We start from the raw sequence: 27,213 nt of genomic DNA on the forward strand, positions 1-27,213 counted from the left end.
TTTTTGTGGAGTATTTCAAATCAAAGAGCAACTTCTACATCAACAGTGGTGTTCTGTTTGATTTCCCCTGTGTTTGACTTCCTTGTGACTTTTCCCTTGTAACAACCAGCATATGCTCCGTATCTGTCATACGTACTAGTTAAAAGGATACTTACGTGAAAACTGAAGCTGAATTTCAAACTTTCATTTGTGTTAAAATGAATAATAGTCCATATAATTTTACATGAAAAAGCATTTTGCATTCATTAGAGGCCCTTTTTCTATTAAAAGGACAATTAAAGTGAAGAGGAATGGCACATGGTGTTAGAAAAATGTACATTAGTTACCTGTACTGTAGTAGTGTGGTTTTGCTGTTTTCAGTGGTAAAAGTTTTACTGTCAAAATTTGTAGTTATACACTTAAGAACCAATACATTTTGATTTCTCGTTGTTCCCAAAATATTTCTGAGTAATAATTACTTGCTTTGAGCAGAAAATTTCTGTTAATACCAGGAGGAATTACTTTGATGTAGTAAAGCATTTGCAATACAGCAACACGTTGTCATTGGAGTTTTTCCTTATACCATAAAACTATGTCTATATTTTAAACTCTGCATGTGAAGCTGATGTAAGTTTTTACAGAATTCAAGCTCCATTTATGGTTTTCTATTATTTTCAGCATGTCATCATAGAGTACAGGATATTCTTGTCTCTGAAAGAGTAGATATGAAAGCTTCTATTTCTGATTGATGTGATCTTGAACTGTCTCCCTTAGAAATGCATTAACGTGCTTTGTTGGGTATGATCAGCTCTGCTGAGAAGGTGCCTTATGCCTGTTGGCTGGTTTTTGTCATATTGAGTAAATGATTTTTGAGTTTATACATGGAATATAAGTGATTTCCTAGCTTCCTGCATGGTAAAGAATTACTTCTTTCTCTACCAGTGACAGTAGATAACTATAGTTTGCTCAAGGAACAAAGTGAAGAGTTTAATCATAGGGTATTTTGCTCTGCTTTGCTGTCAAAAAATGGCAGTATTGTGTGAATAAAAACCCAATTTACCTTTTAATTTTTTATTGTTTCTGTATGTAATCTGACCTTGGTATACTTACTACACTTGTACATTTGACCAAACTGGAAATCAGTAGATACAGTCAATAATTTCTGAAAGTTAAGGATATTTTTTATCAGAAACAAGTCTCTTAGTTCTTTAGTGTTCAGCCACTGGCATTTTATCTATTAATTTCTTGCTGATACAGTGTGAAGTCAAGTTAATTTTATATGTCTTTTCATAATAGTTAATTTTATTTGTTAGAGACCAACACATAATTTACAAGAGTCTAAGTACTTAATCAAGATTTTGCAATATTTTGAATAAAACTCCAGCATGCTCACATAATTTCTGACAGTGTATGTTTAATCCTACCCAGGAATTATGGGGCGGGCTAGATTGCTCTTAAGAACCCCTCCCATTTGTGTTATTTTATGAGACTTTGTAAATCTTTCAAGCCATAAAATATGTTCTTGACTACAGCTTTCAGTGATTAATTAATGTAAAAATGTGTAAATTCTTCAGTAACTCCATATAGTTCAAAAGTAATTTTTAAAATGGCAAAAAATTAATTGGTTTGTGTTGGTCAAGAAGTATAATCTGGGTATTGGAATTGCAAGGTCTGGACATGTAATTACTCCATAGACAAGAATGTGCAATCGGTGACTGACTTCACTTGTTAAGGTGGGCTAATTGGAGAAGAGAATGTAAACTTGGCATCTTGCAGCTTATTTTACTTATTTCTCAGGAGGTTTATGTCAAACATGATGATTTTATAAACCAAGTGTAATGCTGCAGTCTTTCTCTTTTGCCTCTCATAATATCACCAGGAGAGTCTTTTTGATACAGCAGCTTTACTAGTACGGTAGTGCTGATAATCTCATGTGACAATAGAATGTCTGTCATTAATCTGGCCACGTACGACCAGACATCACTTGCAAGTTCCTTACACTTGAAAATCCGTAGGAACAGAATACGGTTTACTGATCTTCAGGGGTGTAAGAACTATGTATTTTTTAATGCAGGGATTCCACGATTCTCCAGAAGGAATTCGCTCTGTCTGATGCAGTTGCCTTTGTGTAGCTTTGTGTATTTTTACTTTGCAAACAGATTAATTGCAATATTTTTAGTCTTTTGCAGGTCTGTCAGGTTTTACAGACAGTTTTGCTGCTTTGATGAAGTATGTCCAGCATATTTAAAAAAACAACAACTCTGACAAAAAAATCCTGAAACAGTAATACTTACAGGAATTATTTTCTTGCCAGATTTTGCTATTTTGTCCTTAGACATTGGTGCTCCCAGAGATCTTAGAAAATGTGCATGTTTTTTGACAGGATAAATGTTTTAATGTTTGTTCACATAAATATCTTAACTATCTGGGCTTTTTTGTTTTCAGGGTTTTTCTTGGTTTTCTTTTTTTATGAGCGCGCTACAGACTAGTAAATGTCCTACTTTCTTTTCAGTTCCTTTATTGGGGCAGGGGTGTGTGTTTTTTAAATATAAAGGTTGATGTAATGGTTGCTTTTCAGGAAGTCCTGATGATGCTTGATAACTATGTAAGGGACTTCAAAGCATTGATTGACTGGATACAGCTACAGGAGAAGCTAGAAAAAGCTGATGCTCAAAGCAGGTAATTAGATTTATACATTTTTTTAATCCACATCAAAATACTGTCTCATAGTAAACTTTATTTTGTAACAGAGTGTCAGTAGATAGAACCAATTTTAATATCTGCTCTGGAGCATCAAGTAGGAAATTTTCCTTTTGGACAGAATTGGTGTGAGGACATACAGGGGATTTTATCCGCTCTGCTAGTGTTATCAGTGAATAGCTGTGCTGGAAATGGTAAAGGATTTGGAAGTGTAGTATCAGAAAGGTACAACTGATTACATCATTATAATTTATGCCTAGTGTTGAATTTGTGCCTCGGTGCCTAAGTTTTAGCTCGAGAGGTAAATGAGAAGTAAGGTTTTGCTGGTATAATTTGTGCCTGTAGAAGATGGGAGACCTGTAGTATGTGTGGAGTGATACACTTTAGTTCTTCCATTTTCCTTTGTTAGGTAGTGAGTTAGTGAGTGCAGTCGCCCATATGCCTAGGTAGAGATGAAAAGTAGACCATGACAAAGTGGTTTTATTAGTTGTTTATAGGTTGGTAATCCTGCCAGTAGTACTGGAACCAGTTAAAAAAGAATTTATGTAAGTGCTTTTCTGAATGTCTTCATCAGCAGAGGGTTCTACAAGTTTGATTTTGTTTTTAACTGTTGTAATTTTCACGTAATCAGAGAGCTTTAGGATGGGTTCTACAAGTTTGATTTTGTTTTTAACTGCCAGTTGTAATTTTCACGTAATCAGAGAGCTTTAGGAACAAGAGTTAAAAATAAAAAAGGGAATAGCATCAGCTTCAGTGAGATGCACAATGAAAGTGCTACCCTGGCTTCCGCCTCAAACTGTGTCTGTTTGGATGAGAACATTTTCTGTCAGTGGCAGTTAACTTAAATCAACCTGTTCCATTATCTTTGCAAGTACACATTTATTAGTAAATATTATTGCTGACAAAGTTTGGTATGCCAATAGTATAATAGAGGGAGTGGAAGGTGATATATTTTGTTAGTTCTAAAGATTTTTATGTTCTGTAGATAATTTGATACTTACATTAACCAAAGCAGCATTTAAACTGTATTGAATGCTCTGTTAGGCAGGGTAGGAAAACCCAGGGTGCCTTAAATGATTGTGGCCTTTTATATGCATTGTTATTGTCACTAGAATTAGAGGATATTTCTAGTCCTACCCCTTATTCTTTCCTTTTAACCGCTTGCTTTAATGTTTGGTCCCATGCTGACATTTTGAGGTAAGTCTGGCTAATACGGTTTGGAGTTGGTGTAGAAACAATTGTGAAGATGTATGGTTAAATTCAGCAGTATTAATCAATATTTTATAGCATTTGTCGGTGCTGTTTTACCTTTAAGGTGGTAGAGGAATAGCTATTGTGAATTTTATTTTAAACTTTTCTTTCCTGAATTTGCAGACCTACTTCATTAGCCTGGGAAGTAAAGAAAATGTCTCCAGGACGCCATGTGATTCCAAGTCCATCAACAGATAGAATTACTGTGACATCAAATGCTCGAAGAAGTTTAAATTTTGGGTATGAAACCAGATCATACGTTTATTAAAGCTAAAATAAGGTTTTATTAGAAGGAGAGTTCATGAATAAACTTTTCTATAGTAATCAGTATATTGTTTTGCTGTTTATTAAGTCATACATGCAATTATTTGCATTCATGAAAGAAAAGCACGTGGTCTGTAAAAGAAAATCCTATGACGGACTTAATTTTTTACTTACTTCATTATATATTTAATTACTGGTCATTCCAAAGACCTGAAGATAACATGAATTACACTAACTGTATAATTACACTAACTGTATTTTATCTGTTTAATGCTCTCTTCCCACTACAAAACAAAGTTCAAAATTTCTGTAATTGGTATTTTAAAATTGCCAGTGTATGCAACATGAATGGCCAGCTGAGTGTGCAAAAGTAAATATAGATCAAAAAGACTGAATGTAAAGTGATATTTATTATGATTCTGATGAATAGCAAAACTGATGCTAGTTTAAATATACAGCATATTATATACTACAGTAAAGCATATTTTACTTGTTAAAATGAAAATGGCTGTTTGCAGGCAGTTCAACAAAAATGTGCATAAACACCATTTTACAGCAGCACTGTCTGGTGCAGTTTCAGTTCTGGAGAGCACATATGTGTCCAATTTAAATCTTTCTCAGGGTGTGTTTTTTAGTTCGTTCAGGTTTGTTGAGATCTAGAGCACATACTATACTGTTTCATAAGTGGTTATAATGTGCTCAGCAGAGATGTAATATTAAAATATTTGGTCAGTACCACTGAGTATTGAGCTCTCTTAGATTTTGATTATCAAGTATTTCTACAAAACTATTACAAACTCTGTTGAAAAAATTGCTCCAATGGTGCTAATCTCTTTGTAGATGTTTGTATTGATACCTACCTGACAACATTCGAGAGGTGTCTACTCAAAGGCATGATGATTAGATGAAAATATGCACAAGTAGTCAAATGAAAAATTTTAATCTGGTGGAGATGAATGCTCTTTTTTTTGTATTACTACACAACAGGTCAACATAACAATGTCTTTCAGCTAAGCCTTTTTCTGTATGTAATTACGTGTGGCTATTGTTGCTGGAGCTGTTTTATTCACCATCATGGGGAGATGATGAGCAACTGTGTGTGTTAAAGCAGCTAATAACAAGATGAGTTTTCTATCCTTCAGACTTGCAAACTTTTTCTTAGTCTGCTTGTGTCTCAAAGCAAAGTAACACCAGAAAACTACAATATTTTGTGTGTGTTTGAGAAAATAGGGCAGAAAATAAGGATGTAGACATACTTGCGCTATGGAAATTTTTGAACAGAATGGGAATAGAGGAAGTGATTGTTGCAGCACTGTAGAAATTCATAGTGAATGACTTGTACCTTTGGTCATCATCTCTTCCCAAAAGCAATGTAGAAAAAGTAGAAGTGCAGAAACTGGAAAAGGAACAATCAGCAGTATCCAACCGTATTAATGGAAAAAGAAAAGAGTTTGGAGAAGAGATAACAAATATATGATAAACTAAATCACTTACAGAGAAGATGAGTAGAAAATTTTCTTAATTGTTTTTAATGAAAAGGAATTGGGAGCACTAATTGAAATGATCAAACATGAAGCTTAAAATGACAGAAGTATTTTTCAAGACTTAGTATGTAGAATTCGTTATTATGTGATGCTTTGGATGCCAAACGAATAAATTACTTCAGAAATCAGTATCACAAAGATTGAAGTCCATCTTGAGTTATTAAACACAAAGATGTGTTTAATAAATTAGAACTTTTCAATGTAAATTGCTGCAACCTGGAGAGTATGCCAAAGGAAAAGTTTTTCTGTACTGCACGGTTCTGATAGCCTCTTTGCTTGGCTGTACGGAACTATCAGAGACAGGGTACGGGGCTTGGCCTCTTTTCCTGGTTTTCTCACATTAAATGGTATTGCATCCCTATAGGATCAGTGGGGATTATTAAAAACATACAGACCAAGCAGTCAGGGTTTTAGAATTTGTGGAATTATTCCTGATAGGTTTTTTTGATGCCTGACTTGATAAAAATAGGAAATAATGACAAACTGACATCTCACCGGGCTTAAAGTAAGTGAACAGTCTAGTTATATGGAGGCTTTCTACACATCTCTTTGAAGCTTGTAAGATACCGATTTCTTTATTCTTGGTTTGTTTTAGCTTAATGAGGCAGCTGGATTTACTGGAATATTTTAATAGGTATTGTAAAGCTTGGAAGAGAAACCAGTTGTATGATTGCAGATAAAATGATTCTTGTTACAGAAGAGAATTGGACACTTCTTGAACATGTGCTTCTGGAATGAATATTACCGTTTTCCAACTGGAAAAATTTTGCTTGCATTCAGTGAAATAAAGCTGTAGGTTTTTTGCTCTAAACTTTGTGCAGGAAATGGCAACTTTTTATAAAAGGCAAACTAAAATAATTTAAAAAAAGCTACAGTTCTGCCCATCCAGAAATTCAAAGTTAGGCAGTCATTTGGATCTTTCTGAAAGCTAACAGAATGCCCTTCCAGATTTACAGTTTATTTTTGCTAAATGTAAATAGAAAATGGGTCTATTCTTTTATTTACTTAACTTTGGAACAGGGTATCTTGTGGATATACGTGATCTACATTTACAATTAAACCTGCAGTTGTTTGGACTTCTTGCACATGTACTTTGCTCCTCATATTAGTAATGGTACAGCCCATTCTGTACAAGTCATTGATGCAATAGGGCAGGACCCAGGAAAATGCATTAGAAGAGCTGTAACGTTTGGCTGTGAATACTCACCATATTTTTATTTCTATTTGAAAATTTAGTATCAGAGAATGTTTCTTGTGGGAATTGTTTGTCCATCGCTACAGTGCTGCGTGTTTCTTCAGCCATTAAACATTTTTAAAATTTTGGAACTGGCTCTCAGTCTGAATCAGTGAACACCAAAATTGAAGAGTGTCCTGATTAAATTTTCTAATGAACTCGTCTATTATTTGATTAGGCACTAAAAACAGCTATGACTTTCATTTAGGAACCCTGCAGTGACCATTTCTGCAACACGCCTGGCTCCTGGTGTAAGTTGGGCTGATAAGGTGAAAGCCAATCATGGAACTAAAGCTGCCAATCCTGAGCTAGCAACAGCACAAACCTGTCTGCCACCTCCAGTACAGAAGTCATCGCGGAAAAATGGCAAGTCTCTTTAAGTGGCTGAAGTTATTTTCACAAACTGTGTGATATAAAATTAGTTCAGCATGTGATGACCTATTTTCAAACCAGAATTAAATACAATTTTGCAAAATCTGATGTTTAAACTAAGTATCAAGATAAAAGATTAATGCAGCCTCACATTATCATTGTAATAGTTAAGTTTGGGACAAAGTTGTGTTTTCATGTGTAGGCAATGTTCTACTGTATTTCCACTAACTAGAATTTGATCTGTTAAAATACCAGTACGTAACACCCCAAGAAACAAAAGGTCTTTGGTCATAAACTGATAACCTGACTGACTGCAATTTTGAATGGTTTAACAATATGGTGAATAATACATGTCTAGGAATCTGTAAAAGAGCTCAAGATAGCTTTATGTGCCCAGGGAGACCATGTTATCAGAACTGTGCAGAAGTAACAATTAATGTGGTTTGGTTTTTTTTTTCTTTGAAGACAGGAATCATCATGTTCAGTTACGAATTGTTTTCTCTGAAGGTTTTGCTTGGAGAATGCTTGTTGGGCTTGTTGCTGGGGTCTTTTTCTTCTAGAAAAGATTTGTTTAGTTGTAGACATAAAAAGCTTCACCTTTTGGTTTATAAAGTTAGTTTCTTTGCACTCACTGGAACCCTGAGATTGTCTTCAGAGATGTATTTTTCCATTTAGTCTTTTCTTGTGTGGTCTCAGATAACTTTCTGCTAAATCAGCAGGCAGGATGTAGAAATGGATATTCTAAAAAAAGAAATGTTCATAATTTGGTTTTTTAAAAGCAAAATCACCGTGAGAGAATATATTAATTTAAGATAGTCATACGTTCAATGTAGTAGTAGCAGAAGTCATGTATAGTGGTTTGGAGACTTGTGGTGTATTATGGAACTAAAATACCTTGTCCAAGTGTCTTGCCATATGACATAAGTGAGTTCAGTAGCATGTGGATTCTTATGCTTAGAAAAGAAAAATCAAAACCATGCTCTGAAACTGGTTGTTTGAATGGGAATTGATTGATGCTGTTTGTATGAGGGAGTATCTTGCTGTATATAGTTGTGGTGAGCTGGTTTGAGAATAGTAGCAGTTTGGCTGTGTTTTCAACACTGTATTTGAAACTGTAATGCCACTTTTAATTTTTGCCAGTAGTTGAAGCTATTCATAATGAAACCTTTTTCTGTTGACTGTCACTCATATTATGTTAGGTTTAGGCATTTAAAGGGCTGAAGAGTCAGTGTTGTGCTGTCTTTTATTGGCCACTACCCGCAGCCGGTGAGCTCTAAAAAGAGTGAAACCACTTGGGTCTTGTGGTATTGGCCGATAAGCGTTCAGTAATTTTTAAAATAAAATATGCTATACAATTCAGACTTGAATCATTTAACAGTAATTCCTTCTAGAGGGTTTGTTTATTCTTAAAAATCTTTCATCTCTGACATTCAACATTGGAGAATTTCAATTATTTCCTCATGTTTTTAACAAATCAGATTCTCTTTAGGAGCATGTTATCCTTTGTATGGAGGCTAGGATTGCTTTGGTAAAATCAGATTAACCTCATTGATGGGAACACAAGAGGATCTGTGAAGTTTATGCAAAGGGAGTCACAAAGGCTCTAAACATGCATTACTGAAGCAGATATGAGGCTCGTGGATCATCTGCTCTGCCTGTCCTCCAGCTAATGCGCTCACAGCTGTTGGGTACATTCAGGCCATGTGGGAGGGAGGGTTCCTCCTGTCACCCTGGAATGCTCTTTTGCCTACCCTAAAGCCCAGCTGGGGCTTACAGTGGCAGCATTTCCCTAAAACACTTTTTCTCCAGTGATTTCCAACACCATTATCATTAGGTCTCACAATGTTTTTGTGAAGTGGTCAAGTGATTTGATACTATGTCTGTTTCATGATTGATGGAATTTCCAAATTTAACAAAATTAATCCTTAGGGAGAGAGAAAACACATTATTTTTACAGATATTTCTTTAAATTATTTTTTTCCTGGATGCGTAATTAAATGAGGTTAAATCATCTTATCTCATTTCCCTCATTAAACTCACTGTTACCCTCAATATTTTCATTAACTTAAAAACCCAATAATTTTGTATTTCATGCTTGAGAGTTTTCTACAATATAAAACATAGTGTAATCTTATTGTCTGACCAGTTTATGGCAAGAGAAAAGATTAGCTTAGTAACAGTAGCACACAGAGGCAATAGCCTAGTGTGAAATTAATTCCCAGGTGCTTGTGTTAAGATGTTAGGTAGGTGATACAAGTTTAGAGTGTGTGTTACAACTGCAAGGAGGTGCTTACATTTAGAATAGTTGTTTATTGTTTGTACGTAACTTAGGAGAAAGGGGAGTCAAGAACATTGAAACTTCTCAGAAGTATGGAATGTTTTTTTCTGTTGCCACACATGAAATCTAGTTTTATAAATTACTATTATTATTATTATCATCATCATCATCATCATCATCTTTTCCTGTATTAGTTGCTCATGTCCATGGTTGTGAATAGATGTTCTTTGTAACGTAGCTAAGATCTGACTTCACAGGACATGCAGTCCTCTAAAGTAACTGTCCTTGTTTGGGCTCAGGCATGCTGGCACCTGGTCTTGTGGAAGCACGTGTAACTTCTGTGTACTGAGAACAAATTGCAGGAATGTCAGACAGCAAAGTACAGTTTATTCCTGACTGGATTGTCAAATTCTTAAGCATAATTTCTGTTGAAAACTTTACATTAATTTTCTTTTTTTGTATTTTTTTTTTCTATTCCCCTCTCGCATTGTAACATGACTGTTAAAAGTAGTCTGACATTTAACATCTCTAATTAAAGTCTTGCCTTAACTCACTGTCTCTTGTTATGGTTTGTAAATTTACCACTTCTTGCTACATTTTCTTTGTGTTTTGTTTTGTATTTTATTGTTCTGGTTTTCATGTCTTCTGCGCTGTAACTGTATTACAGCTGAGTTTGTGTTTCTAGATTTGCTTCCAGATTCTCAAGTAATAGTTTTCCAAAGCACCTCTCAGATACAGTAATACTACTTTGGATTTAAAAAAAAAAATTGGGGCTGAGGTTTAGTAATGAGTGGGGAAGGTCAAATAGGTTTGGTAGTATATTACTTGCAATTAAATTTTTAAGAAGGGACACACATCTCCTGAGGTAGAACTCCTGAGAGTTTTGCACATGCTTGCCTAGATTTATTTTATTGATGTTGCCAGTAAGGCTGCTTGGCCAGTTCTTCCAGACGGAGTAACTTCGAAAGCGTGAGGCCCTGGTGGCTGTGAGGGCCTCAAGATGACAGATGGCTTGTCACTTCCATGTAATACAAGAGCAAGCAGGGACTGGGAAGTTCAAATGAAACTAGAGAATGATCAAGGTAGTCAAATGAATTATTCATTAACAAAACTCTGGCTGTAATCAAACCCAGCATGTGATACTTAGCATGTGGAGATGGCTACTGGGCTATATGAAAAGAATTCCAGACGTAGGGAAATAAGTGAAGGAAAGGAGGAAGGGTGATGCCCTACTGAGTATTAACTTGGCTTCAGGTTAGGAGCTATGTGATCTAATGTCAATAAATGTATTAGCTTTGCAAACTTTTTGTTAGAAACATGCCTGGAAATGGCTGAATACTACGCTGATAAGTGAATTAAAATGAAAAAGTAAATTCTTGTGCACAGCTAGTTGTCAGGTGGCATAAAACTGTTAAAATTATTTCAAATATTTCAACAGTCTGAATGCATGCTTGTATTAAAAACAGATTTAAAATTTTGAGAATTTGCCAAACAATATTCTCTCAAACACAAAGCATAATTTCTGTGCTATTAAAATAATTGGATGAATCTTGTGTAATAATTATGAATCTGACTGAATAAATACAAATTAAAAATTGAATGCATATGGCTTTTACTAAAGGTGCATTCGTAGTGTAGCAAGTGTGATTATGGCTTTGCCATGCTCTGAATAATTTTATTCTGATTAATTCTATAATTTTAGAGTACTAAGAAATATGCCATGAAACAAGGAATCAACTAGGCAAGGCAGGCAAGATTTTTTTTTTTCCCTAGTAGAAGTAACTTCAGTAGATATTAATAGAGATATTAGTAAAATATATTAGAGGATATTAGAATAATTATTATTATATTAATATTTATATATAATTTGTCTTATTATCTAGATGTTAGTAAAACTATCTTTAGCCAGTAGATACTACTAAAGAGTATCTTCTGATCCTTTTTAATGTAGAAAAGATGCTTTATGTGAGAGCTGACTTCAGTTTTCAGAATAAGTAGAAGTAAAATCTTGCAACAATCCTGTTTTGCAAGTGACGAGCAAAAGGAATCGCCATCCAAAAGTCTGCTGCAGGGAAGCAGTGGAGGTTTTTTGGTTCATTTCAGCAGTCTTCTGAACAGTCTCTTAGTTGTCTGTATATTACTTGCCAGGGAAATATCTTGGCCAAATTTTATCATAAGCTATATACAGCAAAATCTTTGTGGTCCTAACAATTACAAAAGTCAGTGGGGTAGGAACAGTCCTCGATGTCCCACATAATGCAGGGCCATATTCTACACAGGCTGTGTGCCTAGAGTGTTCTGCAGTAAATCTGTTTGTGATTCTTGTGGAATTAAAACCCTATTCCCTGGAGTACTGTTGGAGATAAGAGAGGTCCTGTAGGTAATAATACTTTTTCTGTATAGAGATGAAGAAATAAAAATAAAGCCAAAGTATCTTACAGGGTTCAAATGTAAAGTCTGTGGTAAAGCAAAAAATAAAATCTGTATCTTTTTGACTGCCGTTCCCCTCTCTAATCAGTGGTGCATACTGAAGCATGTGCAAGTGCACATAGGGGGAATAAACATAGAGAGGCTTTTTGCAGAGGTATGCTGTCTCTGGTTACTGTCAGTAATCTGAAGAAATCAGCTATAGTTATTCACACAAAGTTTTGGAATTTTGTTTACTTTTAAATACACAGTGAATTTTCTAGATTAGAACAGTTTCAACAGTAAAATATCAAATTGAGTTATCTTTTTAAATCTGTCATATTATCACTATTGTTAAGGTTTGTGACCAATTATATAGTTATGTAAAAATAGTTATTGCATGAGCCAAGGTAGGTTTCAGTACAGTCCTGTTAACTTCACTGGTAACTCATGATTTACACCAGCCATTGGTCCAGGCTGCTGTGTTTCATCCTGAGATGTTAAAAGAACATTAAATGTTAAATTAACATTTAGTGTTTGTAAAATGCTAGATACCAAGGGAAGCAAGGTGTGAAAGTGCCATTAATTCTGGTTTGGGCTAATTACCAGTTTACTGGTTACTGCTGATGTTGAACATCAGTTCAAGTCCACCTAAAGGTAGTTTAGGTACAAAGGTTTTATCTTTTACCTAAAATAATCTTTTTATTGACAGTCCTATGACTGTGCCACTGCAGTGCTTTATAGTATGGCACTTCTAGTAAAAGAGTTGGTGCCAGAATTTCTGTACTTGTTTTAGAGTTGCCAGAAACAAATGCCCTGGAGGGAAATTTAAAAAGACTCAAGGATTTTTGACCATGAAAATTAATATTAAGACGGATCCTTTTAAATTGCTTTAAAAAACCCCATACATGTTCTGAAAGGAAGAAAAAATATTTTGTTCTTTCATCTCCCTATGGGTGTGTTGACCTGCATATAGATGTTATTGGCAGTCCATAAAGATGGTTCACTTCTTGTAACCTAACTATCATGTGTTCCTACTGAAAGCAGGTGGTATTTTTAGAGAGCATAGCACAGCACTTGTATCTTACATATTTTAAACCACTTTGTATTTTGCTTTTAAAAGTCGGATCTCTAGAACTGCAAGTTTTAAGCCAGTCTTTAAGTTGGTAACATGCAATTCGTCATAACACAGAAATAATTCAGTTTTCTCACCACCCTTGGGTGTTTCAAATTACATTTTTTGATGACCAAGTAGACTCATATTTATTCCTATTCATGTTTATGTTAAACTTTAATGTTTGAGCTCTGATCTTTATGCCTGAGCTACGGGACCATCTTTGTTAGTAAAAGCTTTAGAAATACCCAGAGAATGAATTTTGTTACACAAGTTCTATTCTATTCTAGATGTTTCTTCCCTCTGTAAAGCAGGTGATTTAGTTAGTTTTTGATTCTGTTCTCCTCCAGGCAAAACTAGTCTTCCACACCCTTCTCTTCCTTTTATGTGAATGATCCTAAAAAAAGCTTATGCCAAAAGTATATTGGAAAATACTGCGCATAGTTAGTTCTTGAGTTTTTTGCAAGAACTTCTGTTCAGCAAATAGACACGTGTGAACTTACCTTTCACATTTGTGAGCTGTACCATCAGGTCTCAAAACAATCACAGTCATTTCAGGATGTATGGGAAAGCATGTGCTGGTATTAATTGCTTGCCATGAAAATGTTATGTATGGAGAAGGGGATTCACCTTGATATTCTAGAAATCTGATCACATTTAAGACCTGATACTTCAGGCAGACAAATATAACTTTGAAGGCTTTTCAGGTATGTACCAGGATTAGATATCAGAAATGTTGATCAGCAAGTTGTATTTAACAGTTATTTAGTCATCAAAGTAAATTGAAGTAAACTGTTCTTCTGTTTTCTCCTTCAATTTGCAGTCCCACTGTAGCAACATTTTGCTATTTCCTGGAATTCAGGAAAAGAAATTTTCTGAAAGCTGACACTGATTAGTGTATTTTTATTATCAGAATGAAACAAATGGAAAAAGTAAAGAAAACATTCCTGGAAGAATAGTAAGCCACATTCTGGACAATACTTTCCATGCTAAGATGTGCAATTACATCTGTACTTGCAGAGATTTGCACTTTCACAAAAGGGCTTTAACGTTACGGTTGCTACGAAGAACAACAAGAGCGTGGTTCCTTTGTTGGGCATTACCATCTCATGAAATAGCAACATAGGCATGAAAAGCTTAAGTACGTGTTGCCATTTTTCACGTTGTTTTGTGTATGAGTAACTTAGCTTCTTGAAGTACCAGAGTTGATCCCATGAATAGAGTTGTTCAGTGTTTCTGAAACTGATAGCACTCCTTGAAGTAAAAAGCTTTGCTAAAGAATATTTCATTGATTTTTTTGGTATTTATTTTTAAAGAGACCATTTTTATCACAGAACTTGTGTGATACTGAAATAAGACAGTTGTTCATAATACTAAGAAAGGGAGACTTATAAATAGAATGGGGTATTTTTTTTTTTTATGTAGATCGAAAGGATGCAGAGGGCTGGGAAACAGTTCAGCGTGGAAGGCCTGTTCGATCTCGATCCACAGCTTTGGCAACAAAAACTCCTGTAGCTGCAGAATCACCAAAGTCCAAAGGTGACAGTGACAAAGAAAATGTCATTTCACCACCATCAGAGAATAAGCATGGGAGTTCGCTCACTGACAGTGGTGCATCCAAAAGCACCGAGCTTGTACAGAAAGATCCTTCGCATCAGCCTGAAGGTCCTCTTACTGAAAGTACTCAGGTCAGTACAATTTTGAACCATTTTCTAACCTTAAATCTTGCAACCATTTTTTTAGAGCATTTTCTAAAGGTGGTGTTGTCTATAGCTTTTATTCACTAACCAGATTGGAAAAGGATTTAAAAAGAATGGCTATTTGAATAACATTTATGGAAAAGCATTAAGATGTTGGCACAAATAGGCAACTTAAAAATCATGAGATGAACCACATATTTTTACAGTGCTGTGGCCAAGTTTCCCATGTTTTCCAAAAACTCAGCACTAGGCACATCTCATAGAAGATTTCCAATAGAAAGATCCAACTTTCACAGGATTATGAGCTATTGAAATATATGTTGTTGTTTGCATCACTCGCTGTAAGGTTGCCAGACATTTTGTTAAAATCCTTTTGACTCTAGTGACTTTAAAAATCAGTATGTTACATTTTGTTAATTTGGCAAATGCCTGTTGTTAGTTCACAGCACACGTGTCGGAAGATAATGGGGTCGCTGGCACACCATTGCAAGAAGATTCCTTAAAAACAGTTTCTGAGACACCTCCTGTTCTCACAAATATTGACAGCACTTCAAGAACTCTGCAGATTAATGAAGCTTCCTCCCTGATCGCTGATACTATAGACCAGCATCAAACAGAAAAAGCTAAAACTGAAACTGAAATGGATCCCTCAGATATTTCAAATGTGAGTGCTGCCAGATTGGTAAGAAATCTTACAAGATTTCTGAGTAAATAATAAATATAAGCCTTAATTTTCTCATTCTGTGTTGCACAGTGTTTATTGTTAGGCTGCTGTGGAAATTGTAGAAAAGTCTATAAGGTGCTTATTGTAGAAAAAATCATATGTTGCACAGATACTTTTCGCAATAGGATTTAATTCCAGTAAAGTTTCTGAACTTAAACTAGAAAGATATAAATATGTTATTTGGAATAGAGAGATCTGTGCTTTCATTACTTTTTTACATATATGTTTGCCATAATTTTTTATTTCCTTTCACTATCATTTTAAGTCAGACTCATTACTTTCTTATTCCGGTTTTGCTAATTATTCAAACTGGAAATACATGGGATATCAAAATTCTGTTAGAAACAAATGTAGACCTCTGCCTTTTAAGGATAGCTGAACTGCTCTCTTGGGTCTTCATATACAACTAGCAAGATGGCCAAATGCCATTCTCAAGCACCAAATGTGAAGTCAGTATTCTGTTTTTATGTGGCTTCCCAAAAAGAACATCCTCTCTTGTCTGTAGAATTCTGCAGGTTTCGAGGTGTGTCTGCTTTACTGGGATTCTCTGAGTGGAGAATTGCAGTAATGCTACGTAAAATCCAGTTTATGCTTTCAGGTTATGTTTTGGTTTGGTTTTTTAGAAGCTAGATTAAAATTTTGATTTGCAGAAGTTTCCCTGTAAATCGCTTTCCCTTTAACATCGTTTATAAACTGGACTCCTACCAGGTAATTTCCAAGTCAAGTAGCTGTTTTTAGAGCTGATTTCTAGCATCTCATCCACTAATGTTGTTTCAGATTCTCAATTATTAACAGTTCAGGATGCTGACAGTTTGATGGGATCTGTCTCTCTTGTGAGCATTTTACTACTCCTGATTAGATTGCTTTGAACACAGATTTTGGCTTGTTGTTTGGTACCCGGAGTGGAAATGTTAATACTGGACATAAGAGAAGGCAACAATCGATCAGCATATTCAGGCTTATGTTCTTGCCTAACTGTCTTGTCATTCATGTTGAAAAATAAGTATAGACTGAGATTCTGTTGTATTAATCATGGTAAGGTTTCCAGATACAGTTCATCTGCAGATCCATTTTCATCATTAAATAATACTTTGGAGCATGGTTTCTTTTCTGGAGATAACAGCAGGGCATGTAATTTATGTTTCAGAGCATGCATTGCTTAGTCTCTAAGACTAGATATTTAAAAGAATATTTAAAAGAATAATTAGAGAAAAACTGTAATTGTTGCTTTTAATGACAATGTTCATGTAATACATTTTGAAATTATGTGAATGGTAATTAATTTCTTAAGTTTTTCATGTAGCTATTAACTGAGTTGATAGTTGCTAACAGTTTTAGTGGTGTTTATATTTCAGTTACCTTCACAAAATATAGCAGTAAAGGAATTACAAGTAATTAGAAGTTGAACAAAATATCATGTAATTCATATTAAATATATGGAAACCACTTTTTTATGCCTGCTACTAATTTGGGTTTTTTCTGGTTTCATGTTTCCTACAGTCTATGGCAGAAGTCCTTGCTAAGAAAGAAGAGTTAGCGGATCGCCTGGAAAAGGCAAATGAAGAAGCCATTGCTAGTGCTATTGCAGAAGAAGAGCAATTAACTAGAGAGATTGAAGCAGAGGAAAACAATGACATTAATATCGAGACTGACAATGATAGTGATTTCTCTGTGAGTGTTGAATTTATTTTAAAATACCCAACTTCAAGCTGTCTTTTATGTCAGTGGAGTATGAATATAGAATTTGGTAGTGTTCATTTTTGCGTTAATGTAACCTGTTTTACAGGCAAATAAAGTAAATAGTATCTTGTAGTAATTATACCATACTGCCTAAGGTATATTTAGTCTTACTAAACTCAGCAGCACAGTGGTACAAAGTCCTCTGATGTTGCAGTTGTTTTTGTGCATGAAACTGGGAGGGCCGGGACTCGTTATTTTCATTGCTACCACACAGGAGCTACTCTAGGTGAAGTAGAAGTCTCCATTTCTGCTGTCAGAAACAGCAGGAACAGCATCTGTCTTTCAGGTGACTAGTTCAGTTTGGAAACATTGCTGAGTTGGCACTCTTTAATATGTGTGTACACCCGCGCATTAAGGTTTATGTTTTTACTGTCTGGATCATGTTACGTTTTAGGCTAGTATGGGCAATGGAAGCATATCTTTCTGTGGTATGTCTATGGACTGGAATGATGTTCTGGCAGATTATGAAGGTAAATTTTCATATATTACTGTGCTTACGTTGAAATGACAAAATTTAGATAAATGCCCATTTTACTCATGGGTAGTTAAGGTTTCGGAAGATCCCCCTAACATCTAAATATTATTCTAAGTTACGTTCTTTTTTATGTTATTTCCTTAGGAAACGTGGAATTGTGTGTTTAAACTGTCTCTGTGTGATTTTGTTCTTCAGCTCTCTTCCCCCATCTCTCTATTAGAATTTTAAAATTTGTTATCTAGTTTTATCTTAACGCTTGGATAAAAGCGTAATAAATTCACTAGGCACTGAAAACGTCCAGGGATTAGAGATGCTTCAGCCTGTGTTTGCACCTTGCTTCGGCTCAGGAGAACCTGTTTGAGAAAAAATTTTAAGAGGAACTAAGCCTTGTTAATTACACTTCGCCCAGAAAAGCGTGTTTAAATTATCTAAATCTTTGTTTTCTTTATGTACAGCTCGTGAATCATGGCGCCAGAGTAATTCTTGGGGAGACAGAGTGGAAGAAGAGCCTGCACGTCCACCTGGACATGGAATACACATGCATGAGAAGTTGTCGTCACCATCACGCAAAAGGTTTTATAGTTGTTACCTGTTTTGATTAGCCAGTGAAAACAAGCAACCAAACTCATGGCTGCATAAAACTGTTCATAAATCTACTTCCTTTAAGTCTGTAGGTGGAAAGTGTAATAGAAATCAGTATATTATTTTCATAACTAACTAGGTTCGTGCTCCATTGTCCAGTAAGTCAAGATATGAAGACTAGAAGAACAGTATTTACATTTAGGGGAAATAATTGCCCTCTCGTGGCCCGTTTGTTTTCTTTTACTGAAAAAGGCACAGAAATGTTTGCAACATTGTTAGTTAATGTTGTCTCACTCACTTTTGCTCTGCTTTGTTTTTTATTAAAAGAACAATAGCAGAATCCAAAAAGAAACATGAGGAGAAACAAATGAAAGCTCAACAGCTGAGAGAAAAGTTACGTGAAGAAAAGACACTGAAGCTTCAAAAATTAATGGAGAGGGTAAGCTTTCTGTAATACAGAAGAGCCAGTCTGCTGCCTTTCAGAAAAGTGTTTTTTTCCATGTAGTCTAGAAATGTTAGAGATTAAAACTAGCGGTGAAATGAAATTTTCCTCCGAGTCTGAGTTCACATAGTTTTCACAGATGACTCATGCATCACAGATATTAAAAGAAAGTATTATTGGAAATCATGGACTTCTGTGAGAGTGTTGCTGACATACTATACTGACTCAGATTCAAGGGAGGCATGATAAATATGGAAATGTGTTGTGTGAATACAACATAAATGCTAAAACACCAAAATGAAGCAGTTAGCAAATCAGTGTACTTTGGATTAAACATAATGCAGGCTTTGTGTAAGGGCATCAAGATATTTTATTACTGTAAATAAAGCTTCAAATATTAGAAAATTCTGAGGAAAGTTCAGACCCTATTTTTAATTACTGTATTAGCAGTGAATTTGCTCATTATATGTAGGAGAAAGATGTACGGAAATGGAAAGAAGAATTACTTGATCAAAGGCGCAGGATGATGGAGGAGAAATTACTCCACGCAGAATTTAAACGTGAAGTGCAGCTACAAGCAATTGTGAAAAAAGCACAAGAGGAAGAAGCTAAGGTAAGTTATTTTGTTCTAAAGGGGAACTATTTAATAGTTATGCTCGTATATGTTTTGTACCACAGAGTGCTCATAGGTAGGTTGTGAAGGATGGTACAAGTTAGATATGAATACATGTGAACTGTGAAGCTGATAAATGCTGATCCCTAAACCGGTCAATTTTGCTCTAACATGAATTTAAAATTAATTGTTATTAGGGTTGGACTGTAAGAAAAGATGGGTTGAAATAAAGACCTGTTAGTCACCTTGCTGCTTTTGTTCCTCACAGAGAGTGTGGCAGCATTTTCGGTGATATCTAGCTCCTGAAAGGAGCAGAAAATCTGATTATCAATTCTCTGCTTTCCAGCATGTAGAATGAGAAGTGGGGAGAACTCATTGCTCTCCTCCTTGGTTAAACGTGCATTCTAGATGCCGCATTCTGTATCTTTAAACAATAGTTCTGTTGCTGTGTTCTGTACCACTAATATTGTTAAACAGTTGGAAATAAATAGTAACCTACAGTTAGCACATGGCAATTATTCTAAAATAAGTATTTTGTTTAGTGCTCTTCTGACTTCAATAAATGCTTTCTGGTTTACCTTACTCCTATTACTTTGATAAACATTGTTGTGGTTTAACCCCAGGCAGCAACTGAGCACTCACTCACTGCCCCTGGTGGGATGGGGGAGAGAATCAGAATTGTAGAAGTGAGAAAACTCATGTGTAGAGATAAAAACAGTTTAAAAATAAATAAAATTAAAAAAAAAAAAAGAAAAAAAGAATTAAGGAAAAGGAAAATAACAAAGAGAGAGAAATAATACCTGAGAAAGACAAGTGATGCAGATGAAAACAATTGCTCACCACTGACTGATGCCCAGTCAGTCCCCGAGCAGTGTCTGCTTTTCCCCCCCAGCTTTATATGCTGAGCATGACATCATATGGTATAGAATATCCCTGGGGTCAGTTAGGGTCAGCTGTCCTGGCTGTGCCCCCTCCCAACTTCCTGTGCCCCCCCAGCCTCCTCGCTGGTGGGGTGGGGTAAGAGGCAGCAAAGGCCTTGGCTCTATGTAAGCCCTGCTTAGCAGTAACGAAAACATCCGCATCCCTGCGTTGTCAACACTGTTTCCAGCACAAATCCAAAACATAGCCCCATCGCAGCTACTATGAAGAAAATGAACTCTATCCCAGCCAAAACCAGCACAATGTAAATGGTATTACTTTATTAAGGACTTTTTTTTTCCCAAGTAAAGATGCATGCATCTCCTTAAAACTAAAATGTTACATTATATAATGAGCATGTATCCCAGCTGTGATTGATGCAGCTGTTCATCCATATTATTTAAGATAAGCACAACAAAACTGATTTAGCTTTTTTACTTAGTCACTGTTTCTGTCTCTTGGATTAAAATGAATTCTAGATTAGTCTAACTTACCTTCATTATTATTTCATTACACCGGTGTGACTTCTATAATCATATTAACTAAATCACACTTGCCGTAATTCCCCAGCTAAGCAGATGTTTCAGGTATTATGTGTGTTTAAATGTGTAAGATCTGCTGGCTCTTGAGGTTCTTGTGTTCTGGAAATAAAGGTTAATTGGGCCAAAAGGCTTTAGAGAAATAGCTGATGCGTAGTATAGCTGAAGACCATGGTAACTGTTGCTGCACTATTGGTTATCTAAATTCCCAGTGCTTACTTGTTTATTGAACTGTGAAATCCATTCTGTAAATGGATTCTAGTCAGTAAACAAAGCAACAAATATATCCTACTGCCCTGTCTGTTGTTGTCTGTCCATGTATCTTCTCTTTCTTTACTCATTTCTTTTGTAGATTCAGACAGAGCATGCACGTTGAGTACAGCAAAAGAATTTCTGTTTCAGTCATAGGTTTGAGCATGGTTTATAATTGATAAATTTTTATAATTTTCCTCAATAACTTTGGTTCTAAAATTTTGATTTTATTAGATCAAATTTAAGTTAAATAGTAGTTTGATTTTTCCTATAAATTTCTACAGCATTTGCATTTAAAAGCCTGAAGTTGACAAGAATTTTGTTCAGCAACCCTGTAGCAAGGACAAAATATTGATTACCTTCATGAACCTTAGTAGAAAAGAATATTTTTTGATGTTTTTAGTATACATATTAAAATACTTTTAAGTAGGCCTTTTCATATGATTTTCTTTTTTTTATTCTTCTGTATTGCACTGTCCTCTGGTTGAAAAGTAATATACATGTTTGTGAAATAGGCGGTACTGATGATAAATATTAAGACAATGAGCTTGTTTGTTTTTTTTCTTATTCATAGTATGTATTGTTTCACTTTTTTATTCAGTAAGTACCTATATATTTAAAGTTAGATCAAAAGACCTTTTGGATTCTACTAGTACTTATGTGTTTTACTGATTTATCCAGCTGGGTCTTAGCATTCCAGTTTGTGAATGAGAGAATAGACTAATGAAGTCTCATTGCTGAGAAGACTGGGAAGATTTTCCTGGTATTTAGCCAAAGTTTCTTGGTTTTCTGATACAATTCAATTTCTCTCTTTTATAGATCATGGGTTATTCTGTTTAAAAAAAAAAAAAAAAAAAAAATCCCCAACAGCAAAAGAACCCCCCCCCAAAAGTCAAAACCCAAAACAAACTAACAAAAAAACCCAAACAAAAACCCCAAAGCCCTCTTCTCAACTTGGTAGTTTTCCAACCCATTCTGGAGAAATGTGTCATCAGTTTAATTGTCAAATGGATAATTAACAAATGGGTGGAATTCACCAAGAATGAAAATTCCTTCAGCTTTTCTGATCTGATCTTATACTTTCTGATTATTTGCAGGTAAATGAAATTGCATTTATAAACACCTTAGAAGCTCAGAACAAACGTCATGATGTGCTGAATAAACTAAAAGAATATGAACAACGCTTAAATGAATTACAAGAAGAGCTTCAACGAAGACAAGAGGAAAAACAAGCACGTGATGAAGCAGTTCAGGTATAATATATCTGTAGTTGCAGGGGGACAATGAACTATGTATTTGTTTTTCATTTTGGCTATGTAGTCTGTCTTGCTTTCTGTCTTACCTCCTTAGTTCAACTTCAGAAAAGTGTACTCTAACATGTTTCTACTTAAAATGTTTCAGCAGTAAGAGGGAGAAAGGTGAGTCTTAAAGTCGCTACAGCAGAGTTATTATAGATGCTGGGTAGATGATTCATGCCTGTCTTAAGCTTTCCTTAAAAAATATTTGTCACTCCATTATAGGAACATCCTTATGTTTTGGTAACACTTAAAACTTGGAGAGGGGAAACAGAAAAATATTCCTTATCATAAGCCTACTGTCGTAATTATCATACTTTTTACAGGATCAGTGAAAACCACAGTGCAGATGTGTTTGTGTTCCTGGAATCCTGGTGTGGGTTGTTTCCTTGGTATTTTTTGTTGGTTTATTTTAATACAGCATTCTAACACTAAGTTTTGCCAGACTCATGCATCCACTTTTTTGATGCTTTTCTCTGTTAGAATCTGAAGTTTTCTTCTTATGTAAACTCCTCCTCCCTCTCTATACATGCCTCAGATCACCACAACTGTAGATCACCTGTGAATCCAGCTTCTGTCAGAGATCAGTACTTAGCATTAGCAGCTAATTCTGTTTTGTTGAAAAATGGGGCACGTTACTGACTTCAGAAGCCATTTTTTGAGACAGAAGGTACTCCAAAAGCTCTGGATAAAACTCTTTGAGAGAACGTATTAATAAAAGTTTGTGGTTTTCCAAGGGTTGATTGCGTTATCAAGTCAAAAGTATCCTTCCAGATTGTTTATAAAAGCCTGATCTCAGTGATGCCGTTTTTTGTAGTTACTCATACTCCCTTATTCTAGAATGCAGCTTTCCTGGAATCCCTTTCTGGGATTTTGGGTGGTTTTAACTCTTTCTTGTCTCTACCATTTTTTTAATCCTTTCCTGGGTTGTATAAGTATTACGCTGGTCTTTGGCTGGTAGTTGAGCTAGAACAAACACTGCAGACAGGCTTTCAGTACTAAATCCCACTTCTGACCACACTGTTTCTGCCATATCCTTTCTGCCAGACCAAGGATCAAGCTGATGCTTCCTGCTGTGCTTTTTCCATGCACAAGTTACTTAACAGTTGAGCAAAGCCCTGTATTTTGAGGTATTCTGTAGCTTCCCCTGCTGTCCTCTATAAAACAATGTGTATCCCCCTCACAGGAGAGCTTTTCCTCCACTGTTGTGGAGCTGGACCTACTCCCAGTATTACAACTTTTTTTAGCAGTTAGTGTAACTGCAAACAAATAATTCCACTTCAGTGAACTGATATGAATCATGAGAGTTCTGGCCTGTAAGTATGAGTTTAACTTCGTGCAAAAGCTTCTCAAACTCTGAAAGAACACAACACTTCTAAACATAACTACTTTATGTTTACTCTAACAGTGATGGACTTTTACTATACATTCAAAATCACAAGGATTCTAAAAATGGTATAAAATTTCAGTATCTCTGGAAACTGGGCTGTTTCTGTTTATCTACCTGAACAATGTCTTTGTTAACCTCAAGTATTTCTCCGATCCATTCAGTAAAATCTACTTGCTTCTTCCTGACACCAAATTCTGCAGATTTGCCTTTAAACTCTTCCTTCCATTGAGCTTATAACTTTTTAATTACAGGATCTACTACAGATTTTTTTCAGCTTTTACTTACTTTTCCATTTAGTAGCACTGGTACCTAATTAAAAATGTACAAGCTATACTGGTCCATTTTCAAATGCCACCTTGAATGTCCAGCAGAACCAGTATTTGTTTTTATGATGCACTGTGTTTTATATAATATACACAGTTTGCATTCTAGTTGATTTAATAGCACAGTTGTAGTAAAATATGCTATATCTTGCCTTATTTATTTTATTAAGAAGGAAATCAATGTATTCTTGCAATGCTGTTGCTGAAACTTTATGCAGGAAAGAGTATGGTTACTGTGAAAGCCACAGTTTTGATTATCCTTTACCAAGCTATATTGCCTGTGGAAATGAAGACAGTGCAGTTAACATCATGTTGACTGTTATAAAATGCTGTGCATGAAACAAAAAAAAGTTAATTGATTTTCATAGTTCTTAATTTTTTGAATTAAATGAAGTATAAGGTTAATATTTTCTGGTTTTAATATGACTACATTTTGGTAAAGCCAATATTTAAGAATGCAGAACCCTCATCTAACCATCTAAAAAAGTTTATCGTTCCAGCAAGTTTTGGTCTGTGCTAATGAAATCTCACACTGTCTTCTGAAAGGAAGATAGTTTATTTGCTAATGTAGTGATGTGCTTTTACGGTGCTGGAGTTTGTGGCAAGGAGTGTATTTAAATATCTATTTTTCATTTATTCTGTCATACAAAACAGACTATTTTTTCAGCAAGATAAGCATTTGAGGAACACATTAAAAACCCATTCCTCCCCTGACTTTCAGCTAAACCAAATAATCACATTTCCTCTTAGTTCAACTCACCAACTTAATGTCTTATTTAAGTGTGAGGTTTCAAACATGCTTTATTTATACATTTGTTCCTGATAGAAGTATAGCCATTCTGTCAAAAAGCTTTACAATACCATCTATAGTTTCTTAGTCAGAAAAAAGTAAAAATTGAGTCATGAGAGAGGAACCAAAAAAATCACTGATAGCGCAAAACTGAATTGTCAAAATCCATTTTGGTTTATAACATCATTCACATAGTTTCAGAATAATAATTTAAATATTAATATTCCATGGGAGCAGATGTTATTTCTACATCACCTATATCCTGTGGGATATTTACAATGTTTTCAAATACTTATTAATTAATGAACTAGTTTTATAAGCTTTTGTAGTGGATAGACTTTTTCAAGATGAGCAAAATATATGGCCAGTGAATGTGTAGCTTAGTTCATACAACTGTACTTAGAATGTATGTTCAAGCTTCTGAACATATATTTGTGTATTATTCCTTTATCTAATAAAAGCACAGTTCTCAATCCATCATGAAAGTAAGGTAAAATTTCATAAGCCAATGTTAAAATACAGTTTCTGTTAATTCCTTTTTGGTTTTTTCCTAAAAGAAAAGTTAGAACTTATTTTCTATGCCTAGGAGCGCAAGAGAGCCCTAGAAGCAGAACGGCAAGCCCGAGTTGAGGAGCTGATGATGAAGAGGAAAGAACAAGAAGCACGGATTGAACAGCAGAGGCAAGAGAAAGAAAAAGCACGGGAAGATGCTGCACGGGAGAGGGCCAGGTAACTTTACAATAACTTTGTTGGCTCCTTGCCCTTCACCGTTATCCTTTCCAGCAAATTGCAGCTTCTCTGTAACAACAACAGTACCTTCTTAGCTCTTCAGGTTTAGTATTTTAAAAAGGAATGTTAATAAATATTCTTGATGAATGGTTTGAAAGAAGAAATCGGGTGAGTAATCATAAATTCTGTAATAGATTTTTGTATTCCTAGATACATGCACAATATAACATGCAAGGCTGTATTTTATTATATTAATCTTAGTTTTATTGCTAACAAGACCTTTTAATAATTTGCCTTTTTCATATTTTAGTTTAGTTTTCAAAGGAAGCAAGATTAATGTCCCTGTGTTCCCTATTTCCTCCACTCTCCAGTAACTTTTGGATTTACTGGCATCAGTTTGAGTTCACCTTTTTGTAGATGGTAGAGATTACATTTGTGAAGCACAAAGCTGGGAAATCAGGCTTCATTAATTCTACTGCCTACAAACTGTTTGGTTTGTGGTTTTGCTCATAATCAAAAGTTCATAAAGGCATTTTCATATGGGTTCTTCTCTGTCTTTTGAGCCAAACGTGAGGTGCAGAGAGAATCAATGTTGGGTGGTGTTGTAGTGTGTGAGAAAGGTTTACTCTCAAGCCTGATACAGGAAAAGTACTTTTTGCTTACTGTTTAATTTCCCAAATTCTATTTGTATACACATCCTATTATTCCCTCTTTCCCTGCAGTTCCACTGCCACAAGCATTCCATAAAACCTAAATGGAAGTTACATTTTTCCTGTGACAAGAAGTGTTCACTAATGGTTCTTTAAACATTTTTGTCACAGCTTGTATTCTTCAAAGTTGTCATGAAGCTTTTTTTCCTCCAAGTAAAATATTCAGAAATGTATTGATCACATTCTTTCATCTTCCAAAGTCATGAGTAATTCTAGCTTGACATCATAAAGAGATTCAACTTTCAATGATATGTTCAATGAATCGTGGATAGGATCTATTGCCTTGCACAGGACTTCGTGGGTCAATATGTTGAGCCAAAGTCACAGTGAGATAGAGTGAGTTGGAAGGGATCTTTCAGGCTCTTCTTCTCATTCAGACACTTGAGGAAGATTAGGACTAATCGGGAGAATTTTGGTTATGGTATTTTGGGAAGGTAGACACTGCATGAGTAAGGCTTCTAAGTCTTTCTGAAATTTGAGGAAACCCTCACAGTAAGCAAACGTGAGATACTTGTCCCACTGACATCTTTGTTTTCTGAGATCTTCTACGGTTAGAACTTGTCTAAAGGCTCAAGGCATATAATTCTTTACTCTTCAATCAGGTTAAAGTCTGTCACTTTCCTTTGTTGCACCCCATTTATTTCGTTATGACCTGTGAAGAACAGCAATTTCCATTTGTCTTGTTAGTACTGTTTCAGCAAATTTCCTGTATATTTGCCACTATAGCACTCAGTTTTCAAATGCTTTGTGCTTGATATTGCAGTACCGTGCTTGCATTTGTTTTTCTTTGTCAGATGCTGATTAGACCAGAGAGATTTTTTCCTTTATTTGGGTTTTGGGTTTTTTTGG

At 35.3% G+C, this 27,213-nt stretch overlaps 1 protein-coding gene across 2 annotated transcripts in view; it reads left to right on the plus strand.

Annotated features, from left to right (window-relative positions):
- SCAPER (S-phase cyclin A associated protein in the ER) overlaps positions 1-27,213 on the plus strand; it is a 161,919-nt gene that overhangs the window by 24,846 nt on the left and 109,860 nt on the right. Inside the window, exons 5-16 of one of the 2 annotated variants that reach the window (XM_035899552.1) lie at positions 2,558-2,658; positions 4,054-4,170; positions 7,181-7,338; positions 14,568-14,830; positions 15,282-15,524; positions 17,067-17,237; positions 17,701-17,776; positions 18,237-18,354; positions 18,691-18,802; positions 19,278-19,418; positions 22,225-22,380; positions 25,512-25,654. In XM_035899552.1, coding sequence (XP_035755445.1) covers positions 2,558-2,658; positions 4,054-4,170; positions 7,181-7,338; positions 14,568-14,830; positions 15,282-15,524; positions 17,067-17,237; positions 17,701-17,776; positions 18,237-18,354; positions 18,691-18,802; positions 19,278-19,418; positions 22,225-22,380; positions 25,512-25,654 — 1,799 coding nt within the window. The remainder of the gene's footprint in view (positions 1-2,557; positions 2,659-4,053; positions 4,171-7,180; positions 7,339-14,567; positions 14,831-15,281; positions 15,525-17,066; positions 17,238-17,700; positions 17,777-18,236; positions 18,355-18,690; positions 18,803-19,277; positions 19,419-22,224; positions 22,381-25,511; positions 25,655-27,213) is intronic. The other variant, XM_009643932.2, reaches the window with a different exon arrangement.

This window comes from Egretta garzetta, unplaced genomic scaffold (genome assembly GCF_000687185.1).
Source record: "Egretta garzetta isolate BGI_Z169 unplaced genomic scaffold, ASM68718v1 scaffold287, whole genome shotgun sequence".
Classification (NCBI taxonomy): domain Eukaryota; kingdom Metazoa; phylum Chordata; class Aves; order Pelecaniformes; family Ardeidae; genus Egretta; species Egretta garzetta.